Source organism: Rhinoraja longicauda, chromosome 24 (assembly GCF_053455715.1).
Source record: "Rhinoraja longicauda isolate Sanriku21f chromosome 24, sRhiLon1.1, whole genome shotgun sequence".
Classification (NCBI taxonomy): Eukaryota; Metazoa; Chordata; class Chondrichthyes; order Rajiformes; family Arhynchobatidae; genus Rhinoraja; species Rhinoraja longicauda.
Window position 1 is genome coordinate 27,673,984 of NC_135976.1, and position 19,526 is coordinate 27,693,509.

The following is a 19,526-nucleotide window of genomic DNA, read 5'->3' on the forward strand; positions in this document are numbered from 1 at the left end:
TCTAAACAATGTAATATACACCTTTAGTATTTTTAGCTTGGAATTTTCTTAACTATTAAAAAGATCTTTTATTTTTAAATTCTCCAGGTGGTATAAAATTGTCATTCCATGTCTAAAACAGCCCCTAACCCCCTAATTTCCTCAAACACAATTGTTTTTGTTACAAGATTTTCTATAATGCTAGGTTTCTTGGAATACAACTCTTGCATTATAGCAGAATTACCGGGAATAGCATTGGAGACCAAGTAAATTCGATTTACCAGGCTAATGCTAGGGATGAGCGGGTTGTCCTGTCAATAGAGGCTAAAAAATTTAGGGGATACATTGCGTGACTTGACAGGGTAGATGTTGGAATGATTTCACTAGTGAAAGAATCATGAACAAAAGGATGTAGTTACAAAATAAGAAGTTGATTATTTAAAAGCCAAGGTGGAGAGATGTCTTCCTTTAGAGTAGTGAAGATGATTTTGCAGCCACCGAGGGTGGTGGTGGCCAGTTCATCAGACTTGCAGTGGAAATAGATAAATATTTAAAAGATTGCGGCTTATCTGGACCTGTCGCAGAAGAGTTGAGGCCAGCATAGGTCGACTATAATCATACTGAAAGGTGGAGCTGGCTTAAGTGGCCTGGTAGATTGCTCCTACTTTGTAGAAACAGGGTCTCGACCTGAAATGTCACCTATCAAAGTTCTCCAGTGACGCTGCCTGGCCTGCTGAGTTACTCCAGACTTTGTCTTATTGTACTCCTATTTTGTGTTCTCGTATTTGTTGACTTCATCCACTCCATTAATTATATAAACATCTGTCTTGTGTAGAAAACTCCTGTGCTAGTTTTGGTGGTTGCATATAATTTTACTAGCAAATTACACCCGTAAGTATCTTAATGAGTTAAAATACCTTTCTTTCAAGCAAAAAGATGACTGTTTTGTATCTGAATAATCCAGGAACATCTGGCTGTCCTTAATTTATAATTACAGCTGAAGCTGTAGCTCATCAAAAGTTTTTTGCTGGTAGGGGTTATTTTCTCCATTGCGAGGCACGTGAAAAACTTTGTGTGCTACGCAAAGTATGATTCTGACCTAAAATGCCACCTATCCATGTTCTCATGACATGGCTGAGTTACACCAGCGCATTGTGTCCTTTTGTGTAAACCAACATCTACAGTTCCTTATTTCTACAAATCATACCATACACAAGTACAACAAAAAAGAGAAGGAAACTGTGCAGAACGTAGTGTTATGACTATAGAAAGTGCATATTTTAAAGTACAAGGGCTGCAACAAGGTTGGGAGATCGGGAATTCATCCTTGGCATGTGTGAGGTCTGTTCAAATGTCTGGTAACAGCAGAGAAGAAGCTCCTCTTGAATCTGGTAGAACATGCTTTCTGCTTGACTTTAAATAGGAGAAAAAGGAATGTCCAGGGTGTGAGTGGTCCTTGATTATGTTGGCTGCATTCCAAGGGGGTGTGGTTTAGGAAAGTGAAGAGGCGATAGTAATGGGCACGCTGGGCTGGTCCACAACTCTTATTTTCTTGAGGCCTTGAGTAGAGCAGCTGCCAAACCGAGTTGTGATGCATCTTGATAAAATGCTGCACCATATGTGCGTTCCATTACCTGAGACTAATGGGATATTAATTTACTTCAATTTTCTCTGAAGTCACTTCAGTGCCACAGGTTCATTTTAACATTATGACAGTGAAAGAAAGTGTATACATGTTTTGCCCCACCCTCCTCCCTCACCTTTTATCTTGCCGCTCGCTCTTCTCCACAGTGCCTTTGTAGCTTAATGTCACATGACTACATTGTTTGAAATTTACATTAAAAATTTCCTAAGTGAAAAGCAGCAGTGATAATTAAAGGACTTGCAAGCATGAAAAATCTCCTGGTAATGGAATGTTCACACAATCTCAAATAGTAAAATGTAGGAACAAAATGTTGAGCCATATTCTTTTCCTCTCATGACTCTTTCACTTGTGCAGTTTTATGACCTTACATGGAAAGAACTTTTTTTGCCAAGAGGCTACTGTATAACCCAAGATAATTGGTGAGTGATGTCATTCTGCTTTTGTAAAAAAAGCGCTGATCTGTTGATCGGGTTTGCCAAGATTCAGCTTGTAGAATGTAAATATGTAATTCATTGTTTATTCCAAGCTGTATCACAACAGTTTTTTTTTTCTCTACAGTAAATTTTGAGCACCAAGAGATTATCTAACCCCTGTTCCCCACAAAGTATTCTTGGCTATTTGAATTAAATCGGGAGGGGATGCATTACTATAAAAAGGCTTTTTGTGGAGAAAATTGTTAACATTGTGGGAAGAAGTTGCCAACAGCGGAACAAATAAGTGTTCTGCAATGCAGAGAGGGAAAGGAATCCAAAGGTTACAGTGAGAAAACACCAATTGAGAAATATTTAAAATGTCTGCGGGTTCTGATAAGATAATCTTTTTGAAGGTAACATTGGAGAGAAATAATAAACGTATTTTTCTGTTTACAGACGAACACTTGCAATTTCAGATTATTCGGAAGATTTGTAGTTTAAATACTAAAGCCAAGCCAAAGGGAGGTGCATGTAGAGTCATTGATTACACAACATTGATCTGGCATCTCACTTTGAGATTTAATCTTGCAATGCTTTTTATTTCACTCCATGGGCCACAGTGCAGTTGCTCTTAGTACTGTATTTCTCCAAATACCCCTTCCACCCATAATCTTTTCATTTATCAGCATTGTTCAGATTTCTGGCATCTAGTTGGTTTAATTTACCAGTGTTAGTAGCCCTTTCAAAATACCACTAATCATTTTGAAAGATGGAGCTGCAGCAGTGACGTCAGTTGAGTACTTGTATTGCCATTTAATCAGACAAAGTAGAAGATGTAGAACTCTTCTGGCAACGAAGAGCTTGATAATTGTAGGACATTGGAAGAGGATTAATTGCAGTTAACTGTTTGAAGCAATTTTCAAATCGGCTTGTTGGTATTGATCAGAATGAATGTGCAGAAGAGATAAGGGGCGACCAATAACTTTGGGGTTGTCTTTATTCTCCAGACGATTTCTTGTGGAGAAAGGAAAAAAGATGGTATTGTAAGAAAGTTTACCTTTGAGAGTTGCAAATTGATTATATTTTTGTTTTAAATGCTTAAAAAATATAGTAATTCACTGGTTTGTACCAACTGACAACTTTGGTTCTGAAGATGGGTCTCGACCCGAAACGTCCCCTATGTTCTCCAGAAATACTGCCTGACCTGCTGAGTTACTCCAGCACTTTATGTCCCTTTGTGTATTAATCAGCACCTGCTGTTTCTTGTTTCTACTTCTAAACTTTGGTTAATTTGTATTTGACATTCTCATTGCAGAATTTGGTTACTGTTTTGGGTCCTGCTTTCCGTAATGTATTATGTGGATTTCCTGAGGGATCCTGTTTTTTTTTAAAAAACACAACCATAATTGTATAGAGAAAAATAATTTCTTTGCATCTTTAATTGTGACTTGTACAGATTGAAATGGTGGATTTTATTGCAATAATTTGTCCATTGTGTAATGTACAGAAAGCCAAGAACATGATGTATAAAACTGGATGGCTGACATGCAAATGGATTAACTTGAGTCGTTTCTTTCATTCAATTTAAGAAGGGGCTTGTTTTATGGGTTAAATCAAATCTCAACTGCAATGCAAGTGGTTGTCATTTATTTTGTAAAATGAAAAGTGATTGCTCTAAAAAATGCAACTTGGGGCTAAATTCTGACCTGCATTCAGTGACCATGAGTAAATGAGTTGGAGACTCAAACTCAATGAACTGATCAATTTGAGCAGTTTTATTTTATAACCTACCATCATTGTAGTGCTTCTTGCATCTTGCTCTGTTGACTTTAAAAGTCACTTCAGTGCCATTTCAATTTCATCACCAGAACAGCCGAGGTGTAGGAAGGAACTGCAGATGCTGGTTTAAACCGAAGATAGAGAATAAAAGCTGGAGTAACTCTGCGGGTCTGACCGCATCTCTGGAGAAAAGGAATAGGTGATGTTTCGGGTCGAGACCCTTCTTCAGACCCAGAATGTCACCAATCCCTTTTCTCCAGAGATGCTGTCTGACCCGCTGAGTAACTCCAGCTTTTTGTCTATTATCACCATAGCAGGCATGTTACGCCTTTTTCGTTTGAAAGCTAAGATATTAACAAGAGCTTTGAATATTTTTTTCAGATTGATATCTGGATGAGTATTGTTGCATGAGGATTAATCTTAAATTATGGGATAAATTTGAATTGATGCATTTTCATGTGACATTCAAGCTGGGTTAAAAAAAAAAAGACTGATTTGTACTTGGTTGTGTCAGCTCTTTGTAAAAAAATATCTAGTTGATTCTCCTGCCCGGGATGGCCCTGAAAATGTTTCCTTCAGTGTACCTACAATTACAATTTTAAAGTTGCTATTTGCAACTGTTACTACCGTTTGTATCTGGCAGTGAATTCCAGATCGTAACTTGGGTGTCAACTGAGCAAAAATCCTTTGTGCATTGCCATAAATCTGTGTTTAATTGATCTGTGTTTAATTCAGTAAACAGCATCGCTAGGAAATGTACAATAAGGTGTTAAGACCATTTTTACAACTATATATATTTTAAATGGTACATTTTCAGAATAGTTTGTCTGCACAGTTTTTAATGCTGATTAGGGCTTCCTGGTTTTGAAGTAGGCTGCTACAGGATGCAATAAATGTGCATTTTAGCAGGATGTCACATCATCATTTTGAAAAGTACTTGCACCATGCAGCTATATGTGCATAAATTACTCGAGGAAGAATCCATTGTGACCAGTGTTATTCCCATTGTATGGAGCATAATTTGAATTTAGGATTTTAGGCTTATATGCAGAAATGTGCTGGATTTATGTTGGATATGTATGAGATTTTGAGTGCTGCATGTAATTATAAATAGTGTCTTTAGGGCATCAAATAAATTAGTTGTTAACTTGCATTAATACCTGGTGAAGGTGATATTTGGTGCATATTTTAAGCTTTATCTTCATTTCAACATTCAACTACCTTTCCCCCTGGTAAAATATAGCTCAGATTTGCATTTACTCTCCTCAAGCAAGATTCTGCTAACAAAATGACTAATCATTTTACACCCCAGTGTGATTTTTCTTTTAAAAACAATGAAAGCTTTTTCAGTCTCGCAATCTGACACAATTGATCTGATTTGAGTTCTGGGGCAACTTTCCATTCTTCCATTTTTCTATTTAACCCCTGGGTACTTGTCATAATGTAGCATCCATTTTATCTAGCATGTGCCTTTTGCTTGACATTGCAGCATTGTTAGTATCAAAAGATTGTAGCATTCCATGATGACAAAAGAACTGGGCTGCTACTGTTGGCTTGTTTTTCTTGTAATTATCAGCTCTGGTAAAGGCACACATTTCTCCAAAAGTAATTGAATTGGGAGAAAGTAATAACTCGAATTCTGTGTCTGGCATTAACTCTTAGATTAAAATATTAGCAGACTATTGCATAAAAAATATCTCCAACTTGGCTGCAGATTGTATTTACTCGCCATTGATTAGTTTTTTTGTGTGACAGTAATTTGTAACGTTGCCAAATGAAAATTGATTTGCAAGAAGCTGTTTATGGAATAAGAAACTTCTACTTATATGGTATCCATGCAACATCAGAATGCCAGTGTTGTACTGCTAATTAAGTTATTTATGTGTACTCATTATTGTACGGTTGCAACTTCAAAATGGGGAGATCTCAGGGCAAGATGGAAATATGAAAAGGATGTATATTTAAAAATTAGCACTGTAGCATACAAACATCCTTTTCTAAGCAAATTATTTTTCACTTTCAGATAGTGACGCTGTTTAGCAACGTCACAGGATGCGCGAATACAAACTGGTCGTCCTTGGCTCGGGAGGTGTGGGAAAGTCTGCGCTGGTGAGTATGAGAAAGAAAGCTAGTCCAGAATTGTACTCTACTTTTATTCCAAAGCCCATTGGAAGGATTTGTACATCTGTTATGTTACTTGGGGCTGTGTTTTCTCTATGTGAATCATTGTTGAGCTGCTTAAATTTAGTTTGGAGAGAGAACATGGAAACGGGCTCTTCTGACCACCGAGTCCACATTGACCTTCAATCACCCGATCATACTAGTTCTATGCAATCCCACTTTCCAAACACACTAGGGGCAATTTACAAAGGCCAATTAACCTACAAACCTGCACATCTTTAGGATGTGGGAGGAAACCTGAGCAACCATAGGAAACCCACCTGGCCACAGAGAGAACATGCAAACTCCGTGCAGACAGCACTTGAGGTCAGGATCGAACCCGGGTCTCTGTTGCTGTGGGGCAGCAACTCTATCAGCTATGCCACCCTTCTGACTCTATTTCCTCTGATTTTTATGTCCTTCACCTGAGAAATTCTCCCATATCTGATCCCATCTCTGATGTAACACTCATCCAATTCTGTAACCAGCAGTACAGGTGTTCCTCAACTGACGATGGGGTTATGTTCCGAGAAACCCATAGCGAACTGAAAATATTGTAAGTCGAAATGCATTTAATACACCTGATCACATGGCCGGAAGCGAGCTGCGGCTCGCAACGGGTCGCTGCCTTTTGCAGCATCGCAAAGTTGAAATATCGTAAGTCAAAGCATCGTAAGTCGGGGAGCATCTGTATTAAATATTCTAGAATGGCAAAGCGAGAGTGGTTATTTTGACCCTTCTGCCCATGTTGGCTGTTTGGTGGAGCAAATCTACTCGGCTGCTTTTTCCCTTAATTTAATAGATGTTCACCACCCTTTCAGGAAGTGTATTTTAGATCATAACTTTTCAAAGTTCTCATGCTCTTTTCCCCCTGTTTGTCCTCAAGCAACTGACCTTTTGGTCTGGAAAACAGTTTCATCTTATTTATTCCAGCAGATGCTTTTTGATTTTGAACACCTATCAAACTTCTCTGCTTTTAAACAGATCTTGCCAATATTTCAGGTCTGCAGACATAACTAAAGCTGCTTATCCCTTGTTCCATTCAGCTTGATCTCTTCTGAATTCTGAGGTTGACAGAAGTGAATTCATTATCCCAACTGAGAGATATAACAATGTTTTGCATAATTATCCCTTTGTATTCTATTAGGTTTATTCGGATGTGCTGATACATCACTGATCTTGGTTTTAAAATTACCCAATATTGTACCTTCTCTGCCGTTCAGCACATAAACAGGCCCTTTGACCTAACTTGCCTACATTCAAGAGAGAGCTAGATAGAGCTCTTAAGAATAGCGGAGTCAGGGGGTATGGGGAGAAAGCAGGAACGGGGTACTGATTGAGAATGATCAGCCATGATCACATTGAATGGCGGTGCTGGCTTGAAGGGCCGAATGGCCTACTCCTGCACCTATTGTCTATTGTCTATTGTCCATGCTGACCAAGATGCCCCATTTGCCGTGTTTGGCCTATATCAATCTAAACCTTTATCCTGCACCTATTCATATGCCTTTTTAAAAGTTGTTATTGTACCTGACTCAACTACTTCTGGCTGCTTGTTCCATATACTTGTCACCCACTGTGTGGAACAAGCTGTCTCTCCGATTCCTATTTAATTGTTCTTATCTCACCTTAAATCCTGCCCTCTACTTCTTGATTACCCTACTGTGGGTGGTGGGGGAAGAGGGAGGAATACTCTGTGCATTCACCCTATCTATTTCCCACCTGATTTTATACACTGCTATAGGGCAATCCCTCTAGCTCCGGTGCACCAAGCAATAAAGTCCTACGCTGCCCAGCCTCTCCCGAAAGAGTGCATTGAGTCCTGACAACATCTGTAAATCTCTCCAATCTTTCCAGATTAATGGCATCTTTCCGAGAGCAGGGCAATCAAAGCAGGACATAATACTCCAAATTCTGCCGCACCAGCATCTTGTAAAACTGTTGCATAACATCTCAAATTCTAGCTCAATTCCTGGACTAAAGGCCATTGTGCCAAAAGCTTGCTTCACCGCTCTATGTACCTGTGACACCATTTTCTGGAAACTATGTACTTGTATTCCTCGTCCCTCTGCTCTACAATACTCTCATTCACTGCAGGTGCTGTCCTGATTTGACTTCCTATAATGTAATACCTGACACTTGCCTGAATTAAACGACATTTGCCATTCCTGCACCCACTTGCTCAGCTGATCAAGATCCTGTTGTAATTCTTAAAACCATGTTCAGTGTCTATGATACCACCTGGTGTCATTCTCATCCAATTTTTTAACAGATGACAAACAGTAATAGGTCCAGCACCAATCCTTGTGACACATCACTCGTCAGAGCCACCAGTTCAAAAGCAACATTCCACTCACTGCTTCCCACCATGAAGCCAATGGGCTGGTTCTTCTTGGACCCCATACTGTACAAGTGCATTAAGTTGCATTTGCTTTATTTTCATCCATTTAGCCAATATAAGACAGGAGCGAAATTAGGCCATTCCTCGCAACCCTATTCTCCTGCCGCCTTCCCTTAATCTTTGACATTTTCCCTAATCAAGAATTTATTCATCTCGGCTTTAAAAATACATAATGACTTGACCTACATCGCTGTCCGTCGCATTAAATTCCACAGATTTACCACCCTCTGGTTAAAGAAATTCCTCGTGTCCTCTGGTGGTTTGTTATTCCCATCTATTGTTGAGAGCACTTTTTTGTAAAATGCCCTGTCATAAGATGTATTCAAAAGAGCAATGAGATTAATAAGCAGCGGAATACTGCTCAAACAATTTTTGACCCTCATTGCACCTGCACTACTCAATTCTCGTCAAAGAACTCCATCTAGACATGTAGGATGATTTGACTTCAATAATTCCATGATGACATTTATTTTGTAGTCCATGTTTTTTAAACTGGCAGTTCATTCTGCCACGGGTTGTTTCCTTCAATAAAGGAAGGCTGATTAGCCTGCAGTCATTGAGTTTACCTCAATTAAAAAAAAATGTAACACATTTTTAATTCTCCAGTGTTTTGGGTGCTGGCAACAAACACACATAACCAAGGAGCTATTTCAGTTTCCACTTCCTTTCCTGTGTAACATAGACACAGGTGAATTTCCTACTTTAACAACTTTCAAACCTTCACTTACTAGTTTTCCCCATCAACATTACAACTACTCTGAAAACAGATGCAAATATCTAGTCATATCCAGTACATGCGAATCTCCTTTGTGGGTCCTAATTAACCATTGTTCTTACCTTGATCACTCCGAATGGATCAACAGGTCACTTAAAGAACCAGGTTGAAAAATATAAGTAAGCACATTCCTCTTGGTGACATTTGTTTCTAAATTATGCCAATAAAGGCAGATGAAGTGTGAAATTGAACATGTCTTTCTACATCGAATCATGCACCTATACTGTGACATGGGCAATTGGAAAGTGTCCAGAAGCTTGGGTGATTTCTTGACCTTTGCTTCCATTTGCCCCATTCTCTCCCCCAAGGTGGTCTAAGTTCCCTGATTCCTTCTGGCTCTATCTCCCATGATCAGAAGCACTGGTTAGTGCAGTTCATTTGACAAGCTTGTTGAGATTGGATTTGAGTATTGCAGGCAGTGTAATCTGCTAAATCCCTTCCATAATACCTGTTGGAAATGTCTTAACATGAGTGATTTGGAGAGTTTTACGCGGGAGCTAATATCTGGGCATTGTAATGAATTGCTTGTGATCCCGCAGCCAATGTTTAGTTTTTTTTATTAGCATCTTATCAAGATGTGATACTTTGTATACTTAGTGCTTTTAGTGTTCATAAACAACTTGCCAGCTAATAGTTATTGGAAGAAAACAGAGTCTTTCTAATGTTAATTTGAACAAAATTGCCAAAAACATTTAGAATTATTTTTTTGAGAATATGCCGTGTACAAATTGGCTGTCACTTTCACAATCATAAGCAATAATTGTATTTCAGAGCGTAGCTCATGAGATGAATAATGCCTTTTGAATAGCCAGTGGATATAAAATGTTATAATGCAAACTAATTTGGGAAATATTACTTGTGTTAAAACAATCCTAAGGCATTCATCTGTCTTTCAGTAATGTGAATCTTTTGATTATCAGAAATACTGAGATAAATTTAATTTGGCCAGGACAATAGATGCTATGTTTTGATTAAAGCACACCACTAAATCTTCCAGATTGCATGCAATTTGGATATCAACTGGAAAAAATCTAGAATTTGTGCAAAAGCAAATTTAAATCTTAGTTTTTCACTTGTACTATTTCCTCTCCATTAACTTAGATTTATGGAATTTTACACCATGGAAACATGTCCTTTGATTTGCCTTGTCAATGCAAACCAAGTTGGCATCCTGGGCTCGTCCCATTTACCCACATTCCTCTAAACCCTTTCCATGTATCTGTCCAAATGCCTTTTGAAAGTCATATAGTGATGACCACTTCTATAGTGATAGAACTTGCTTTATCCACTCTACAGACCAAATAGGTTGTAGATTTAACATTTAGGATTCCTAAATATTTTTGACTAAAAATTATGCATAGCCCCCAAATGGTGGTAAAACCTCTTGCACCTTTGTTTGGAATTAGAAATGGACCGTGTCAACAGCCTCAACTTTTGGCTTATGAGTGCAATAAAATTTGAAGATCAATGCACCATTATTGATCTTTGCCCACTGATGGGTAGAAACAGCTTTCCTCCATCACAACTATCTGCTGCTGCCAAAATGTCTGCAAAATGTGGATATTGCATCATCGGGGAGGAGTGAAATGACAGGAATTTGGAGGAATTGCCATTGATGTGCCATTATGATCTTATGATATGCATGACCAGTAAAGAGAGGGGAAATGGGAGAAGTAGTTTGTGGGAGTTTAAATATGGTCAGAGTTTTAGATGAATAATAATAATAACTATGAATGAGAGAAACCAGCTCGGAGTGCACTGGAAAAGTCAAAATATGTAGAAACCAAGTCTTAGATGAGACTAATCTGGCAGCTGTAAAGAGGAGATAATAGGGCATCTTAAACATGGTGATGTTTGAAGGTCATCTTGAGTCAGAAATTACAAAGTTGCAAGTACAGTAAACCATTGTTTTACTGCCGACACCGTCTCCACAGCCACTTACAGCCCCAGCTTTCGACGCAATTCCACGGCTCGCAAGGTGCACCAGTCATCCATTCACCCACCACATGGAGATGCCGCTGTTGTTGCGGCTAGAGTTGTATCCCTGGGGACAGCGCGTGCTTCAGGCCGCCACCACCAACAGGACACGTGACCGTGGGGCTCCCTCCCCTCTCACCAGCTGCTGCTGCTACTTTCTGTTGCCCTTCGCTTTGTCTGCTGATGGAAGAGGGGAAGCCCCATTCCCTAAGGAATAAGGCTATCCCAATTGTCCTGTTCTCATTCTACTTGTTTATAGTTTAGAGATACCGCATGGAAACGGGGCCCTTCGGCGCCCTTAGTTCATGCCAACCATTGATCACCTGTTCAATTATCTTACGTTCTCATCCGCTCCTTACACATTAGATCCAATTTACAGAGGCCAATTAACCTACAAAAATCTTTGGGATGTGGGATGAAACCGCATCACCCAGAGGAAACTACATGGTCACAGGGAGAAAGTTCAAACTCCATATAGACAGCACCCAAGGTCAGGATCAAACCTGGGGCTCTGGCACTGAGAGACAGCAACTCTACCAGCTGCACCACTCTGCACTATATCTTCCTCTTTGCTCTATGTAATGTACTTGAGTTTGACATGATTATATTTATGTATATATATTCGATTTGGATAGCACAAAAAAACAAAGCTTTTCACTGCACAGTACACGTGACAATAATATACCTAAAGTATTGTGAATGCGGGTGCTGTTTGTACAATCTCCCTGTAACCGTGTGGGTTTCGTCAGCGTGCACTGGTTTCCTCCCACATTCCAAAGACTTGCAGGTTTGTAGGTTTATTCGCCTTTGCAAATTGCCCCTAGTATGTAGGGTAGAACTAGTGTACGATGATCGTTGGTAAGCATGGACTTGGTAGCACGAAGTGCACTTGCAGGGAATTTATCTTTTGTTCAAATGTTTCTTGAATATTGACTCAAATTAGTTAACCATCTTCTCCACAGACACTTGTTTTTGTGCTTCAAATAACATTGCTGGATTTATAATTTAAAATGTATCATATAACCAAGAATCACATTTTCAATGCAATTTGAATTTCCTGAATAATATGCCAATGTTTGCCACAAATGATTTATGGTTTTGATTTTCTGAATTGGGAGAACCCCAGGGCATTGGTAATTAATAATCTTTGGACAATATATACAGCCTTTCAGATTTGATTCAGAATAGTCTACATATTGTAACTCTTTTATAGCTATTAAAAGTCCACTTAATTTTATATCTCCAAAACCATTGCTATTCATTTATATCTTGCATTGTAAACTCTGGGGTTTGTAGGACATTATTATGTGGCTTGTCAGTGTTCTGTCATGCTATGTGAATTCTTGACCTTTAGTCTTTTCCCTGAATTTTGCTGCCAACAGCTATTCCCTTGCCTATTTGGTTTTGTGGTAATGCGTGTGTTGTTTGCCAACCACTTATGGTTCTAAATAGACAAGGTGCCACTTGTGTTATTTTTCCCTCCAAACAATTTTCCCTTCCCAGAAGCTCCAGTTGGGATTAACTAACCGTCTGATGTGGTTACTGTATATTAAACTGGTTTGTCTTTCCTTTTTCAGACTGTACAGTTTGTTCAGGGAATATTTGTTGAGAAGTATGACCCAACAATAGAAGACTCCTACAGAAAGGTGAGATTTCATAATGTGTGGTTGATGTTGGGATTGAGGGAGTCTGCTTGTGGTCTTGCAAAATAAATGACAGTTACAACAAATTTTGTATTTTAAAGCATTGTTAGCAAGGCAACACTAAGTTGTTTGTGTCATCAAATAAAAATTGACGCATTCATGCGTAGGCTTGATTTGTTGAGTGCATTGTAACTAGGTGTCAATTTTTTTTAAAGATTAAAATTTCCTGTATAACGTGATTCTAGTATTTGTCATTAGTGATTTGTGGCTTCTGAATCATCACCCTAAGACAATACTGATTAGTCAGCAATATGTTACCTTTGACCGAGCATTTCAGCAATTTGGAGAGACTGAGCAAGCTGAGTTTGCATTCCTTCAAAGTGATAGTGCCAAATTATCATTTGTAGATGATACAGCTAACGAAAAGTATACTGAGCTTTATTCAAATTAATTGCAAAGTCAACTTAAACCACTGATACTTTGCACAGTATGCTGCTCCTCAAGGCAAAGTGATCGATCTGTCAGACATAGCTTTCCCTTTGTTCTGATTCCTCGGGTGGGGAGGGTGTTCCTCTGTTACTGTTGGACCTAGGTTCTCTAACCTTGATCTTGAGCTGTTGTAGGGTTTGGTGGGGACTTAAATCATGTTTCCAAAACCCACCTACCTTCTACTTCAAATGATGGATGAGGGTTGTTTTGGATAGCATAAAAAACAAAGCTTTTCACTGTACTTCAGTACACATGACAATAATAAACCCAAAGTATAGTTTGAGTTAAATTTTATTTGCACCCATCTTCACTTTGGATGTCAAAGCTGACTCTTGAGATGAGCCTGCTTTCTGGCCTTGTGCACCTGCGTCTGCAAGTGAACATGGCTGTTCCTGCATGATCGTTTTGAAATATAATATTTGCACAATTATGAAGGGTTTGTTTTGAAATGAACAATATGATCTGAGCCAACATATCCGTGTTCCAAGCTGTTTTTTCCCCTATTAGACAATAATGTTTACAATGACAAAACTAAGTTAGCCTTCTCTGACTTGGAAAAAGCAACCACCTATAGCTCACTGATTTCCATTTAACAATAGATTATATTTGTCAGGGGCAGGGCAGTGGTAGAGTTGTCACTTTATAGAGCTAGACACCTGGGTTTGATCCTGACTGCGGGTGCTGTTTATACATTCTGCCTGAAACCACGTGGGTTTTCTCCGGGTGCAGCGGGTTTCCTCCCATATTCCAAAGATGTGCAGGTTTGTAGGTTAATTCGCCTAATGTGATTATGGGTGAACAATTGTTGCAAGGACTGCAGTGGTTCACAGATACAAACCATCCATCTTTTCTGGTCTCAGTGTTGGTGAAATCTTGACTTATTCAATAAATGAGACTGGGAGGTGTGAGGTTATGCTTAAAACTGAATTGTTGCCAGTCCCTGCCCCACAATTTTAGTGCAAAATGTATGCCGTTGCAATATTTCCCTTGATCTGTGTCCTTTAGTTTTGCTTCACTGTTTATTATACTAGTATTTTTTTAATGTTTTGAAGCAGGTTATTTTGTTTGTGGATCAGCTACTTTCTGATCTTGATCACTTCCTTTACCTGATTCTCCTTGCTGGTTTAGCCCATATTATTGTCTTGTAAAATAAAGTGCAGTTCCCTTGCCACAAATCTGTTCAACAAGCCTGCTTGCCGAATAACTGCTGCTTCATTTGGCTTAATCTGCTCTAGTTTTAAGTTCTATTATTTTTTGCCTACCTTGCACAGTCTTCAAGCTATGCTGTTTATTGTACTGATTTGGTGTTGCAGTCTATTCAATCCCTTTGTCTATATCTAGGAAAGTATTTACTTTCCTTGCCTGGTACTTCTCTATTAAAACCAATAAAGTTCATGTTTGACTCATCATAAATGCCCTTTTGTTTGGCTTTTAGCAGTGTTCAAATTGTATCACAGATCAATTTCCCATGCTGTTTAGCTGACTTTACTACTTGGCTAATTTTTGGCAATATTTTTTTTTTCAACCTCCAGCATGTGCAACTGTTGCCCTAGTTGTAGAATCGTGCAACATGGAAACGGGCACTTTGACCTGACACACCCATGATGACCAAGTTGTCTAACCAGCTAATTACATGTTTCTGCATTTGGCCATATCCCCCCCACCCCCTTCCTATCCTGTCCAAATGTTTGTAAAGGCAGATTCCCCCTGCCTCTGCCACCACCTCTGGCAGTTTGTTCCATATATCCAACATCCTCTTTGTGGAACTGCCACTACTTTGTCCAGCTTTCCAGATCTATGTCCGCCCTGTGTCCTTGGACAACTATCCTCGTTATGTACAAATCTACCAATCTTCATGTCGTCAACAATTTTTTTAAATCGGATCACTTGCAGTCTATACATGCAAGCACCAAAGGCCACATCACTGGTTAGACTTTCAATCAGAAAAATGACACTCCATCAAGACCCCCTATCTCCAATCACCAACATTAAATTTGCCAAAATACCTTGGATCCAATACCTTCTGGGCCAGCCTATCATGCGGGGCTTTGTCAAAGCATTGCTAAAGTCTATGTGTACCATGTCTACTTGTTTGCCTCATTAATTTTCCTGGTAACTTCCTTATAATCCACTGTAACAGTTAAAACTGATTGTATCAAAAGCCTTATCCATAAATTGTTTTAACATGTTAGTGTTCCCACGCTAGATTATTATCAAAGAAAAAGCATTTATGAATACAGGAACATAATGCCATTCAGATTACCACGGCTGTTCCAACATTCTGTTCTGCCAATATTTCTTAACTCTCGCTTTGTAGCTTGGTTCTATGATCCTTGAATTGCCTGTTCTGACAATTTTGCCAAATATAAGTTGCTGACACTGAGTGTTCAGTATTGGAGACACTTAGCATGACTAATAGCATCTGCAGAGAGATGGGAGATGATATTTTGGGTGGATGAACTTTGATCAAAGACAATTTCTAGTTCACTTCTGCAATTTTTACCTTATCCTAAAGCTTCTCTTTTTGTGTTGTTTGGATATGAAAAGAGGCGAGCAACAATCCTAAACCATTATTTAGATAGCTGGGGTTTTGCCCTTTATTAGTTTCCCAGTAGAACAGTAATTCACAGTAGAACAAGTGCATTGTGCTCTGCACTTTATTTGCCAATGAGTAATTAAGTTATTTCTACCAATTTCATGAAGGACAATTCGGAATACAGCATATTCAATTCAACTGGTCCATAGTCTAGGATGGAGAGCCTTAATATTCAGGTCAGGATTTGAGCAAATTAATCTTTCAGAAATAAAATAAAGCTCATTTCTGATGAGACAAGTGGGAATGCACCAAATTGCATTTGAGATTTGCTTGATTGAAGGACTTGATCTGAGATTTCCAATCTCCCTGTCCTTTATCGCATAGAATTTGATGTGAAGTACGTGCAGGACGTTTGTTCCAACTTATTTGTCCATGTTTGCTTCATGTAGTCCTCATCGTCCCCAATTGTCAATCTCCTTTCTCTTTTTACCTCGTGTTTATATCGTTGCTTCTGAAATAAATTTCCAGGCAACTAAATATCCTTTTCTTTTAACATTGATTTGTGCTGGAGGATTAAGAAAACAAAAATGATGTGGGGCTGTCGTATCCGACTTCAACAACAAAGGGGCTTTCTTTTTGTTGTACCCTTTATCTGTATACTGTGGACGGCTTGATTGTTATCATGTATAGCCTTTTTGGATCGTACCCAACAAAAAGCTCTTCACTGTACTTCAGTACATGTGACAATAAACTAAACTAAGATGGGGTGGCACATTGGCTCAGTGGTAGAGTTCTTGCCTTATGGCGCCAGAGACCTGGGTTGAATCCTGTCTACGGGTGCTGTCTGAACGGAGTTTGTACATTCTCTCTTAAACAGTGTGGGTTTTCCCAGGGTGTTCCAGTTTCCTCCCACATTCCAAAGACGTACAGTTTTGTAGATTAATTGGCTTCTCTAAATTGTCCCTAGAGTGTCAGATCGAACTAGTGATCGTTGGTTGGCACGGACTCGTTGAACTGAAAGGCCTGTTACCACGCTGTATAACAAAACTCAACAAAACTAAAGCTGACATAAAGCCTTGCTTTGGCTTCCTTTTCAATTTTGCCCAGTTTCTGGGAAGGCTAGTTTGAAACACTAATAAAATGTCAGATTATACAACAGTAGATGCCTAGCTTCTCATCTAACTATGTATTAACCTGACCCAAATTTTCACACATGCTAATTGGTCAGAAGAAAATTCTTTCATTCTCCAGTGACAAATTCCTTAATTTGTAACCTGCTAAAATAAAATCCTACATTAGTTTCCCAAGAAGTCATCACATCTGTAAAATGACACCACTGCTATTTTTGTCTTTCTGCATTGTAAAACAGGAACTACCATATTATTAAAAATGAAGATTCAAATAGTTTTAATCCGCAGATGACCAAGATTTGTTGTGGAGTTAGGTGATTCTACCCAGGATTTGAATAATGACACTGAGCTTTAGCAGAGTATACAGTATATCTAATAGCAGTATTAGAACAGTACAGGACAGGAACAACCCTATCATTGTACTGAACAAGATGCCAAGCTAAACTGATTTTATCTGCCTGCACATGATTCATATCCCTCTATTCCTTGTACTCCCATGTGCCTATCTAATGCCACTTAAATGCCACTATCGTATTTGAATCCACTACTACCTCTGGCAACGTGTTCCAGCCCCCACCATTTTGTGTAAAACAAATAAAATTGCCCCGCACACCTTCATTAAACTTTCCCCCTCACCTTATAGTTATGTCCCCTAGTGTTGGTCATTTCCATCCTGGGTAAAAGTATCATAATTCTTTCATTGGTGTTTGCCTCGGGTAAACTTTCAAATGGTTGCCTCGGGTAAACTTTCTATGACTTTACCTCATTGTGACTGGATCTAATTGTGTAATTGGAATCTTAAATCTAAGCTCTAGGTTGTTTCCCTCTTGGCTTCCATTCCACACAAAGGTCCACCCAGTCCAATATAGGTAACTTTATAAAGGACCCTCAATCTTGAAACGAGAATGTTCAGCATTAAAATCAAAGGCACTTTTACCACACTGGTGAGTGGAAACTGGATAACAATAGACAATAGGTGCAAGAGGAGGCTATTCGGCCTTTCGAGCCTTCAATGTGATCATGGCTGATCATTCTCAATCAGTACCCCGTTCCTGCCTTCTCCCCATACCCCCTGACTCCGCTATCCTTAAGAGCTCTATCCAGCTCTCTCTTGAATGCAACCCTAAAAGGCTGCTTATCATGTGTCAGTTGAATTTCAGAGCTGAAATCTGAAATGTTGAGCATGAAGATTAAGTGATTATGGAAAAGCAAATAAATGGGCTTGATGTACAATTCAACCATGATCTAACTGATCGGAGCAGACTTGAGACACTAGTATCCATCTTTCTGAAATAAATGCCAATTTTATGAGAATTCATTTAAAGGTATTATAATTTATAGCAAGTAGCTAACTGTGGAAGTTTTAATTAAGATGTATTCTGCTTTTATTGCAGCAAGTTGAAGTAGACTGCCAACAGTGTATGCTTGAAATCCTCGACACGGCGGGAACAGTAAGAATTATTAGTGAAAATATTTTAAATAGTTCACTTAAAATGTATTATATTGTGTGACATTACGTAGCTGGTCAGGAAATATTTTGCTAATTGCTCACTTATTAATTGTCCTTTTGAATGTGACGTCTTCAGTTCTGCTCTCCTGCCGAGGTTTATCTTTGCTGGAACAGACCACTAAGCACGTAATTTGATGTGCAGCTGATTACATAAAGTTGATCTGATAATTTTACCTTCAGTTTTGATTTTTGTTTACATGTGCAACATTGGCAGAGCAATTTTTATTTCGCTGTGGGAAGTAAGAATCAAAATTTAATTGGTGGGCACAATGAAATATGAATGAATGATGTCATTTGCCCATTGCCTCGCAATGCCAGTCTCTCCTTGGTCTGCTGCATACTTTGACCATGGTTTGCAATAAATCCACAACATTCCAGTGTATGATCACAGGAACATAACTGGCATTTTCATTGGCATGAGTACCTCCCTCCCCAAAGGTTAGTTTAATAATGGCTGACACCAGGACATTCTGATGTTTTGTAACATCAAAGTCAAATCTTTGCAGCACATCAATTAAAGCTTGTGTTGGAGAACCAGCCCAAAATATCTGCTTGACAGTTGGATGATGCAGCCTGTTTGACTTCCTGAATGTGGATAACTTAGGCTGTAACATTCTTGGGTAGGGGAGAAAGTAGTCTATGTAAATGTTCAGAGACCTTAAGTTACTAGAATCCTGTAACTCTGTACTATACATTGTGTCGATATCATAGTTCAAGTAAGAAATGTTGCTGTAGGAATTGAGATTTAAGAGTGTGGAGCGATTGTAATATGTGATTGTAGATCTACTTCTGTGGTTAATAGTCATGCAAATAGTCGCCTATGTGGGCGCCATCTTGAAAGCCTAACAATTATGATAGTGTGACATTTAAAAGGCACTTGGACAGGTACATCAGTAGAGAAGATTTGGAGGGATATAGAGAAGGTACATGCAAGTGGGGCTAGCTTGGTTGGGCAACATGACCAGTTTTTTGAGTTGGGCCCAAGGGCTTGTTTCCCTGCTTTGTAGCTCTATAACTGACCAATACTGTGGTTCTGCCCTGCAGACTGAGCTCTGGTGCTCCCTCTGGTGTTTATACAAACATTACAAT

The 19,526-nt window shown here is 39.0% G+C and overlaps 1 protein-coding gene across 2 annotated transcripts in view; it reads left to right on the top strand.

The window, feature by feature from the left end:
- rap1aa (RAP1A, member of RAS oncogene family a) overlaps window positions 1–19,526 on the top strand; it is a 90,297-nt gene that overhangs the window by 45,349 nt on the left and 25,422 nt on the right. For both annotated transcript variants that reach the window (XM_078420880.1, XM_078420881.1), the window contains exons 2-4: window positions 5,840–5,925; window positions 12,707–12,775; window positions 18,322–18,378. In XM_078420880.1, the coding sequence (XP_078277006.1) occupies window positions 5,869–5,925; window positions 12,707–12,775; window positions 18,322–18,378 (183 nt within the window). In that variant the 5' untranslated portion in view covers window positions 5,840–5,868. The remainder of the gene's footprint in view (window positions 1–5,839; window positions 5,926–12,706; window positions 12,776–18,321; window positions 18,379–19,526) is intronic.